We start from the raw sequence: 10,286 nt of genomic DNA on the forward strand, positions 1-10,286 counted from the left end.
CTCCTGCTTGGCCCCGGTGCCTCTGGGTGTCCCCTGCGCAGGGCAGGGGACGGGGCACTGCCGGGTGATTCACTTCAACCTGCCTGGTGCAGGAGGTGGCTGAGGAGGGGTTTGTATTCCCTGCCGTGGGCTCGGACACATGGGTCTGCCCTGCAGGAGCTACCCAGCCTCAGCCCCAGCCCCAGCTGCCCGAGGGCCCGTGACCCTCTTCAAGGCAGCTGTGTGCCCCTCGGGGGGGGACTAGACGCTCGCAGGCAAGCTAGAAATGCTTTTTTTTAAGACACGGCTTCACTTAATGCGTCGGGCTTCCCCCTTTCCTGCCCGGGAGGACTATCCTGGTGCCCCAATTGCAGAGGGACCGTCGGCACAGCCCGTCTGGCCAGCTTTGCTATCCACCACACCGCCTGCAGTGATCCCCCCCAAACCCCGCTCCACTCCCGGCACCAGCCTCCCCTCCATCGCTCTGCTAACACCACTGAGCAGGCTAATTATTGCCACAAGGCTTGAGCTCATCTTCCAGTAAAAGGAGAAACAGAAGAGTCAGAGGAATCTATTGCTATTTCTGCTGTGTTTATACCTTGCAAATAAAACGGGAGTGGGAGGGAAGCCAATTCTCCTCTGTAACGCAAGGCTCGTTCCAATAAATGAATCACAGCACGCAGCTCTGGGCTGCATTACCTTCCTGTAAAGCCTCCGACTGGGAACGCTGGGCTGCGGGGGTTTGCTGGGGCCGGCTCTGCCCTGGCCCCGCAGTGAGGGCTGCGGTGTTTGCCCAAAGCAGCCGCCCCCTCCTCCTGCCATGCTGTGGCGAAGGGCACAAGGCTGCTGGGTGTCGGGGGCTTGCAGGGGCTGAGCACACGGAGGCTCCATCCCGCTTTCAGCTCTTGCTGCTGGCCCAGCAGCAGCCCTTGGTGTCCGAGGCTCCCGGGATGCTGAGTGCAGCCAGCGGGAACTGCTTTGGGCCCAGAGGCAGCAAACCTGGCGATTTATTTACTTGAATAAGGTCCCTTCGGAACACGGCTGTTCTGCTGCGGGATCCAGCCTGGATCCAAAGGTGCTGGCTTGCTGTGTGCCTCCCCCTGGGATTCCCTCGCACACAGCTGGCTCGGCTCCCCCTCAGAGCAGACGGTCCCTCCGTTGGCGAGGGCTCTGGCACCTGGAAACTGCCACTGCTGCTGCCTCTGCAGGCGGATGGAGCTTCTCAGGGCTGAGAAGGTGGCAGCTGAGAAACAGAGCTCTGCAGGAGGGTGGCATTTCCAACGGTGACGCCTCGGGGAGACCGAGGGGATGGTGCAAATGTTAAGGTCTGAAACAACAGCTCCCGGGCAGCTGGCGCAGCTCCGCAGGGCCACAACGGGGGAAGTGCTGACTTACCGACTCCACTTTCCTCATGCAAACAGCCCCACCAGACAACGGCATTCAAACCATCAGCAAAGTCATCTTAAAACTAACAGGTGCTTTGCCCCCATCGCTCCTAATGGAAAGGCACTGCAGAATCACACACCTCACAGACGAGGATGTGACTTGTCCAGTCAGACAGTGCTGTCATTCGGCTGTGCTGGGAAGGAGATTGCTAATAACCAACTGTGCAATGGGCTCATTTCTGCCTCTGGGGACTCAGAACCCCCCAGCCTGATTTAGGCGTAAGAACTGTGCTGTCTCGCCTATCTGGAGAGGCTGTAGATGAAGCCATTAAAAGAAAACAATGAGAACAACAAAAGCTCGGAAAGGATGGGGGAAAATAGACAATTCTATCAATGCAGAAATGTCTTTGTTTCCCAGGAATGAGGGAGGATGAGAGGCTGGAAGACAAGGAGTAATTAGCTACGGCTGAATTATTGATGAAAGCAATGGCACAAGTTGGAATGAGTTTCGGTGGCGGGCAGGAGGCCGGGGAGCCGTCGCTCTTGCGAGGCTGGCTGAAGGGGAGGGTGACATTGCCGCAGCGGGGCCATGGGCAGAGGGCTGGTGGCTGTGTGCCCTGCAGCTGGGGCATGTCCCTGAGCCCCACACCAGGCTCGTGGCTGCGCTTCCAGGGGACTGGAGATGGGCAGACCCCGGCCGGCTGCTGCAGGGTCTGCTGTGACCCTGGGGAGCCGCTTGCCCCCTTCCCGAGGGGCCAGGCTCCTGGTGACAGCCCCCAATCCCAGGAGAGGCTGGGAGGCTTCAGCGTCTGCGTGAGGGGCTGCTGAGGGTGCCTGGCAGGGATCCTCCCTCCAAAGCAGGGAGCAACCTGGGGCAGGGGAATAGCTGTGCTGATGCTGCCGGCGTTAGCGCTCATTCAGCACCGCAGCGGTAAAGCACGGCAAGGGGGTACCGACACCAGCGCTAGTGCAGGACTGCTCTGGGCTGGGCTGGCAGGAAGGGAACAGATTTCACCTCTCTGTGTGCAAGAGAATAAAATGTAACAAAATATATAAAGTAGGGAGCAACCTGGGGCAGGGGAATAGCTGTGCTGATGCTGCCGGCGTTAGCGCTCATTCAGCACCGCAGCGGTAAAGCACGGCAAGGGGGTACCGACACCAGCGCTAGTGCAGGACTGCTCTGGGCTGGGCTGGCAGGAAGGGAACAGATTTCACCTCTCTGTGTGCAAGAGAATAAAATGTAACAAAATATAAACAAGAAAATTACATTTCCTCCCGTTTTGAAAGTGGTCTTATACGCCCCCATTATTAACGGCGTTCAACTCTCTTCTTTCCCTTAGCCTACTGGCATCTGGGAGAAATGATGAACTACTTTTACATTTTAATGATCAAAATACCTTTGTGGGCATGGATCACAGGAGGAAAAGTCTTGCTGACTAATGCTGAGTTTTTGCCTTTCCTTGCACCAGTGAATCCCTTGGGGTAGCAACTACTGCAGCCAAACTACTGCAAGGTGCAGGAACACGCAGCTGGGGATAGTGCTGAGCTACTGGGGCTAATCCTCGTTCAGAAGTGTGCACTGAGCACGGCGTGAAAACAAAGGGAGAGCGGTTTAATGATGGATTATCAACACAGCCTCCTGTCTTATCATCCGCCCAGCCAGCTGATGCCCAGAAAAAAAAATCGCTCTGGTTCTTCAGTGTTGCAGCTGGAAGAAGCTGCTGGTACCCACTCACAGAGGAGCGATTTCAGAGGGTTTGACCCACACCAGATTTGGTGGCCATGTAGCATGGTCCAGGGAGGGGCTGGTGGCACCTGGGCCAGGGGTGCAAGCGGGAGGCTAAAGGGGATGGAGATCCCCTGATCCCACACTGAGCAGCATCCCCTGTGGCTTGGCGCTCGCCTCCTCCGCGTCCTGCTGAACGCCAGCGTGAGCTCCTGTGCGGGACCGGCCCTGGGACCCGGGGTGCCAGCAGGAGGTTTCCTGCCCAACGTGCTCCATGGGCATGCAGCTCCCACATGCTGCAGCCACCCCAACACTCACCTGAGCAGTGCTTCTGTAAGCGGAGGATCTCCAGGTGCAGGTCATGAAGCAGCTCCATCTGCTCCTTCTTCAGAAAAGCAATGTGCCGCTGCACGCTCTGGATCTGGTGCTCCAGGGACGTGGTCTCCATCGCAACCAAATTCACGGTCCAGGCCTGTGGGGAGCAGAGATGGCTCATGATCAGACATGCAGCAGCATACCAGGCTGGTGAGCCTGGTCCCCGGAGCCCTTACGAGGGGCAGAGCCCGCTGGGTGCAGGGTGGGCTGGGGAGGTGGGTGACTGCTCTTGTCTGCCCTTTCCATGGGGACGTGGCTGTGGGTGAAGCAGCTCAGAAGATCCCTGGGGAATGGCCCCCAAGCCATCTCACCGCCCCAGCGCCTCTCGGGGCCGGCTCCCGTCCTGCCTACGCTCGAGCTGGGAGGCTCAGGGACTGCATGAGCAGAAAATGCTGCTGCATGGACCCTGGCATCGGAACGGCTCGTTTCTATTTTGAATTTGGCCCTAGGAAGTGTTTTATCACTGAGCAGGATTACATCTGGGACAGCATTGCTCCCCACAGTCCCCAGGTGGGAGTTGCACCAGAGATGATTTTGGCTCTCACTTGACAAGCCACATATTACGAAGCAGTAACTGCAGCAAGAGATCTAACACATGAAAAATACAATATGCTCCATCTAACCCGATCAGTGTTACATGGCGAGAGAGTCATGTTGTCTTCCAGAAGAAGAAACGTCTTCCCTGGTAATACGCCTGGCAGACAAGGGCTGCTGTCAGTCCTGCGCCGGGTGGCTCAGCCCCGGGTTGGGGGTCCATCACCATGTGTTAATTAATGGCTTCGGCAAAGCAGCGGCGGGTGCTGCCTACTTGTGCTGCTGCACCGGGGAGATAAAAATAAACCCCTGAAAGAACCCTTAATCCCGGGAAATACCATTTCATATGGATGTGGAATCCATCCTTACTCCCTGCACCCAGCGCCGGAGGAGGGGAAGCTACAGCAAACTGTGGTGACGGTGGGGAAGTCGTTGTGCCAGCAAGCCTGAGGGACAGCGTGCACTGTCCTGTCCCCGGGAAGCTGCTTCCATTCCTCCTTCGTCCGCATCCGACTTCAGTTTTCTTTCTATAGAAACTCCAGAACTAAGTGAGCGCTTTGGCTCATGTTTACGGCATGCCCGGCTTGGTAATGTAGTACATTTTAAGATAATTCCCGCAACTTAAATTGAATCAAACTGCATTTAAGCTCGATTCCACAGTAAGCGATCTTGGCAGTGCCCCGAGTTCAAAGCTTTGTTCTTGCCAAAGCCTCTCCAGATTCGTGAAATCCTTAAAGTCAGGTCTCCTGTTTCATGAAAGGGGACAGGGGTGCAGTGAGGCTCCAACACTAACAGGTTCCGGGTGCTTCCTGCCATGCCCCCCTGCTGCAGCATCGCCCCACGGCCGGCCCCAGCCCACCCTCACCGGCCGTGGTTCCTGGCACCTGCGTCACCTTTCCCGTCGGCGACTTGGTGGCTCCACTGACACCTCTCGTGTAGCCACAGCCGCCATGGGATCCGTGGGGAACGTCAGCCCCTATGTACAGGAGACCGCTGCGGGGGGTGAGAGGGTGGGTGAGCCCTGTGGCTGGGGAGAAAGGACCATGGCACAGCGTGGTGCTGCCTTCACGCCGCCCCCTGCCCAGGCTGAGCACACCTGCTTCTGCTCCAGCTCTGCCCCAGGCTCAGCCCGCAGCTGCCCCAGACATCCCTCCCTGCCTCCTGGGGTATAACCGCCCCCCTGCAAGGGGCCGGTGCTGCTCTGCCTCCAGGGGTGCTGGGGGGGGATCTGCTTTGCTGCACCCCTGCAAGCCCAGCAGCCAGCCACTGGCCTGGCTTCCACGGGGGATTTCTCGGTTGCAATGCCCCTGAGACAGGCCAGTGCCGAGGGTTTGGGGAGCTCTGGTGTTGCCGTTCCTCTCCTGCAGCCAGTGTGGGGTGTGCTGGGAGGGGGCTGGGTGGGTACCCCAACTTGTGATGCTGGTGGTGCACAGGCAGGGTGGTTAGAGGCAGCTGCAACACCTAACTGACATGTAAATAAGTGGAAATCATAGAAATTGTGTTTGCCTGTGGTTGCCCCCTGCTCGAGGGGGTCAGACCAAGCTGTGCAAGGGGGCTGGGTCTGGGGGCTGGCCTGGCTGTCCCCCTCGGAGGGCTGGCTCGGGGCTTGCTCTGCAGCCTGGGGGTGCATCTGCCTGTGAGGGCTCTGCATAAGGCCTAAAATAAGAATATTGGGTAATGGGAACTGGCTTTGACATATATGGTGGATTGTCACTGGGGCTTTTTCATGTTCCGGGAAGCCATTTCTGGAGGCAAAATAATGAAATTTGGAGTTTTAGGATGGCTCTGCTATTCAGGGAATGAAATGCTCCAAACATTCACCCCATGAATGCTATGGGAAAGCATGAAAAAGGCTGGTGTAATACATAAAAGCAACAGATACAAAGGTCCTGCTTCTCATTTAAGGTGCTTATTGTGGGAGGTATGATTTATACTGGCTTCAAGCTTCCCTGTGGAACAATGTCATGTAAGTGAAAATAGCCATGGATCAGCCTGCTTAGTCCTGCCTGGCTGAACGTTAGGTGCGTACACTCTGTGCAAGGAAACCATGGGCATTTCCAGGAGCCCCAGGGGATTTGCAGTCCCTCAATGTTTGGCATTTGAAAATGGATCAGGGGAAAAAAAGAAAATCTAGCTCTAGACTTTACTTCCTAATCATTCCTATTCTTCTGATTGGCAAGGTGATGATTTTTAAGCCTTGTAAGTCACCTAGCCTTTCTTGATAGCATGATAATTAATAGACAAGAGAGCTGGCATTCGTTCTTTGTACTGTGAGAGCTGGCAATGATGGGAATTCGTTAAAGGTGGGAGGGGTAATTTACTTGTGCCAGTGCAACAGCTATGGAAGTTACCTGGCATCTGCCGTGGGCTAGGAATACAAATCATACTACAGCATGTACCCTTCTGCCAGGCCTGGCTGCAGGGGGGCTCTGAAAGCGCCATGTGCTGGGCTCTGGAGCAGTTTCTTGATGGGAGTTGTGGCACCTCATCTCAGGAAACATCAGAAAGTAGGTTGGACGAAGCCCGGGGGATACATAGTGCTATTTTCAAGCACTTTGTTCTGTCTAGTTGAAATGTCTTTAGTAGAAATGGCTGCAAATTCTCCATTGAACTTTCCCTCCTTCCTTTAAGTGGGAAATTACCCTTTTTTACCAATGAAAATGTTTTCCTTTAAAAATAAATAGTTGATAAATATCAAGCTGTAAAGAAAGTCAAAGAAAAAAAATTCTGGAATTGAGATCTGTTTGTTGTCCCTGATTTGGAAGATAAAAAGCCTGCATAATTTACCTGGGGAGGTGGGGGAAAGCCTGCTTTCAAAATTGCTATGGGAAATCCTTAGTGGGTTTGGATCAGCTTTGCCTATCCAACGTGACTTTCACCGTTTCCCTTGAGAAACAGCCCTCAGCTTGCGGCAGGAATGTCAGAGGTGTTCCCAGATCGTGTCTGGGGGAGATCACCTCATTTTGTCCATGCGTGAAACTCCTGTCAGCACTAAGGACACTGAGACAGGCAGGGGCAGGAGCTGCCTTCACAGGCAAATGGGGACATCGCTGGTGACGGTCGCGCTGCTGTCTGAGAACAGAGATGGGGAGATCTCTCCTGGGGCTCCTGTGCCCCTTGCAACGGGAGCCTGGGGGGCTGCGGGCGGTGACCTGAGGCTGCTGCTGCTTCTCCACGGCCTCCATGAGCGAAGGGAGGAACGTGCCATTCCACTCCACAGTGTTAGACAGCTGTGTCACAGGTAATGATGCAAGAGCCAAGAGCTATTAACAAAGCTGCAATTTAGTCCTGAGGCTTCACAGCATCTGTAAGCGGTTTGAGTGTCTCTAACGTTACCAGAAGGCAGCGGATGAACTCTTGCCTCGCCGAGGCTGTGTCCACCTGTTACCCGAAAGGGTTTCAGAACCGAACTCTCGACAACTGATATCTTCCCTCCGTTGCTTCTGCAGTCAAGTGGAGATTGCAGCAGCATTTTGAGCCTTTAGGTTGATGCGTGCCTTTGGTCATTTCACACAGCACAATCACTTGGAAGGTGTTGGGAGTTAATAGGGATTAGCTGCTGCTGGCCAACTTAACACTTCACTGGGCCATGACATCTCCAAGCTAATAATGCCAAAGCTCCCGATGTTGAGGACTTCAGAGTACCCAGCAAGTTCTGATGACCATGTTTCTATGTGGTGAAGCAAGGTGGGAACCTTCAGCCTGTGTCAGAGGCACGAGACCCAAAGCACAGTGACTAGGGCTGTCACTCCCAGGGATGCTAAGAAGCACCAGCTCCCCTTGCCCCATCCTCGCGAGCGCCGCTCCCAAAAGGATGGTTGTACTGCAGCAAGTAGGGGTGGGGTTGGAAGTGACCCTGCTCTGATCCCTGCCTTGCTGCTGTAGCTGTCACTTTTCTTTTCCAGACTAGTTCTAACTTGCCAGTGCAACTGGTGGTGGAAGCCTTCGCGGTGACCACGTCCTCTGTGGCTTTGAGGAGTTATGTACGAGGTTACAACTCTAGAAAACAATGTTATTCATAATAAAAGCCAAGGGTAAGTGGTAGTCCCCTTTAGTTTGAAGGATGCTCTGTGCCCTTGTGCTTCTGATAGTTGTATATACACACACAGAGCTGGAAAGGAAGCAGCAATCGGCTGAACAGTGATTTTTGCCCCTATTCAAAGGTGACACCTACAGTCTGAGCTTGCCTCTTCTCCCTGCAGAGCTGTGGCTGAACACTGTCTCCAGTTTTGGAGATTGGACATCCAAGGGGCTTTGCTCCATCAGAGAGAGCTTTCCAGGAACAAGGTTCCCTTGCTGACCATGCAAGGTTTTGAGCGCAGGACTCCCAGGTCTCTCCTCAGAGTGGTGGGACAGCCCTCAGCAGGGCACTCGGGACCACATCTTTAGCTTTAAAAATGCACCTTTAATATCTTAACCCTCAACTGCAAATTTACTCAAAGAAACTGTGAAAGCTGAGCTGGTAAAGTGCCGGATAAGTTAGAGGAGGTTTCTGGGCTGCTGAGCACAAGCAGCTCATGGGAGTCTGCATGAGTGCAACCCACGAACATGAACATGGGGAGATATTCACCTGGAATAGGTGAGCACGCTCTGGAATGGGCCTTGGAGAGCTGTTCCCTGCAGAGAAAGCTTCCCTGCTATGCTCGGCCACCCCCTGCCCGCTCTGCCGCTGCCCGGTCCCTCGGCAGAGGCTCTCCAAGCCCGGGCTACGGGCTGGCACCCAGCCACGGCACTGACTTGGGTGCAGTGGCGCTGGGCTCGGTCCCCTGCAACTCCCCACGCTGGGTGATTGTGGGCATGGTCTCGACTGCTGAGCCTTCCTGTGGGCCTGCCTCCATCTCTAAAACACATTTTTTCCCGCTCCTTGTCTTTTCACCATGTGACGACAGTCTTTGGGACAAGCACATTGGTAGTCCTGATCTCAGCTGGGTGTTTCAAAGTGCTATCAGAAGACCTCAGTGAGATTTGCAATTTCATCCCAATTTATCAGAATTCTTATTTCTCACAAAACAAAATGACTGAAGCAACCCCTTGCAGTAGCTACAACGACTGATTTAGTTGCAAGTCTACTAAGAACTGATTTCCTTTGCACAGACAGCTTGTTTGAGAATTTGCTTCCGGGGCAAAACTGTACTGAAGTCTGTTGTTTAATACCAATTGGAATCCCAAAGCTTTGACCTAAGAAAAAACCTCCGATCCTGATAATGCACTTCAAAGGCAGATACGGTATTGCATGTACACATACCCCAGCACAAACACCGTCACACCGAGATCCAGTCCTTATTCACGTAATCATTTTTCCCCATAAATGGCAACTTAACTAGGAGTCAGAGGGCACAAACAAGGTTTGCAGGAACAGGTCGATAACTTATCCTGCTGTGGTTGCCAGCAACCCCCTCTCCATCGCATTAAAAGATATGCAGGAATAAACATATTAGAAATCTATACTGCTTAGTATTTACGACCTCAAAGAACACGAACACAAACTTTGCAACAACGCCATGAAGCAAGTATGTCTTCAAATGAAAGGAAAATAAGGCAGCAGGAAGCTAAGAAACTTGCAGAAGGTCACAGAGGTAGTGGCAATGCCAGGAATAGAACTAGAGGTGAAATCCCGGCCTTGGGAAAGTCAGTGGGAAACCTTCCCTGATCTCAGAAGAGGTGGAATTAGACTTGGAGTCCTATTTGCTATTCATTATCTATCAGTATCTATTTAAAGATAAAATCAATACAAATGTTGATTATAAATTATTGTGTTTTCTCGCGATTCTCTAAACACAACTGCCTGACTAACAGCCAAAGCTGAAGCTTGCCATTCGGTTGCAGACGCTGAAAGCAAGGCCGTGTTTTCTCCTGCTGGCTCCGGGGGAATTAACTATGGATTCAGCTCTCCGTCAGGAGCAGAATTTGGCCCGCCATCAACGCTTCGAATCAATCATCATCTTATGTGGGTGATCCCCGTGGTGCCATCCCGCACTTTGGGAATTTCGGAGCAATGCTTTCTGGTCCCCAGCTGAGTCCTTCTACAGACGGTTAACTCTGCAGCTGCCAGCGCGAGCAGGCAGAGCCTTGCTGTACTCGGAACCGCTTTCTGCAGCAGGAGGAGAAACGAGCCATCGGTGGTTATGTACAGGGTGAAGCGGCTTCTGGAACAGGCACAAGAAGGGCCGCAGGCAACTTCTGCAGGGACAGTCCCCCCGCAGCGCAGGAGACCCTTCCCCGGGCTGGTCCCTGCTGGCTCCGCAGCCCGGCTGCGCGTCCCCTCGGGTCCCCGCGCCCTGCGCCGG

General features: G+C 53.9%; 2 protein-coding genes across 2 annotated transcripts in view; one reads left to right on the forward strand and one right to left on the reverse strand.

Moving 5' to 3' along the window:
• LOC103898156 (coiled-coil domain-containing protein 92) overlaps positions 1 to 4,508 on the reverse strand; it is a gene marked incomplete at its 3' end in the record, with an annotated part of 12,386 nt that extends 7,878 nt beyond the window's left edge. The window contains exons 1-2 of the mRNA XM_009278365.1: positions 4,410 to 4,508; positions 3,409 to 3,562 (exon numbers count right to left, since the gene is read on the reverse strand). Coding sequence (XP_009276640.1) covers positions 3,409 to 3,562; positions 4,410 to 4,508 — 253 coding nt within the window. The remainder of the gene's footprint in view (positions 1 to 3,408; positions 3,563 to 4,409) is intronic.
• Positions 4,509 to 4,574: 66 nt separating this feature from the next.
• Positions 4,575 to 10,286, forward strand: part of RAP1GAP2 (RAP1 GTPase activating protein 2) — a 97,045-nt gene continuing 91,333 nt past the window's right edge. The window contains exons 1-2 of the mRNA XM_019471786.1: positions 4,575 to 4,586; positions 4,831 to 4,934. Coding sequence (XP_019327331.1) covers positions 4,575 to 4,586; positions 4,831 to 4,934 — 116 coding nt within the window. The remainder of the gene's footprint in view (positions 4,587 to 4,830; positions 4,935 to 10,286) is intronic.

The sequence above is a fragment of the Aptenodytes forsteri genome, unplaced genomic scaffold (genome assembly GCF_000699145.1).
Source record: "Aptenodytes forsteri isolate BGI_AS27 unplaced genomic scaffold, ASM69914v1 Scaffold66, whole genome shotgun sequence".
Taxonomy (NCBI): Eukaryota; Metazoa; Chordata; class Aves; order Sphenisciformes; family Spheniscidae; genus Aptenodytes; species Aptenodytes forsteri.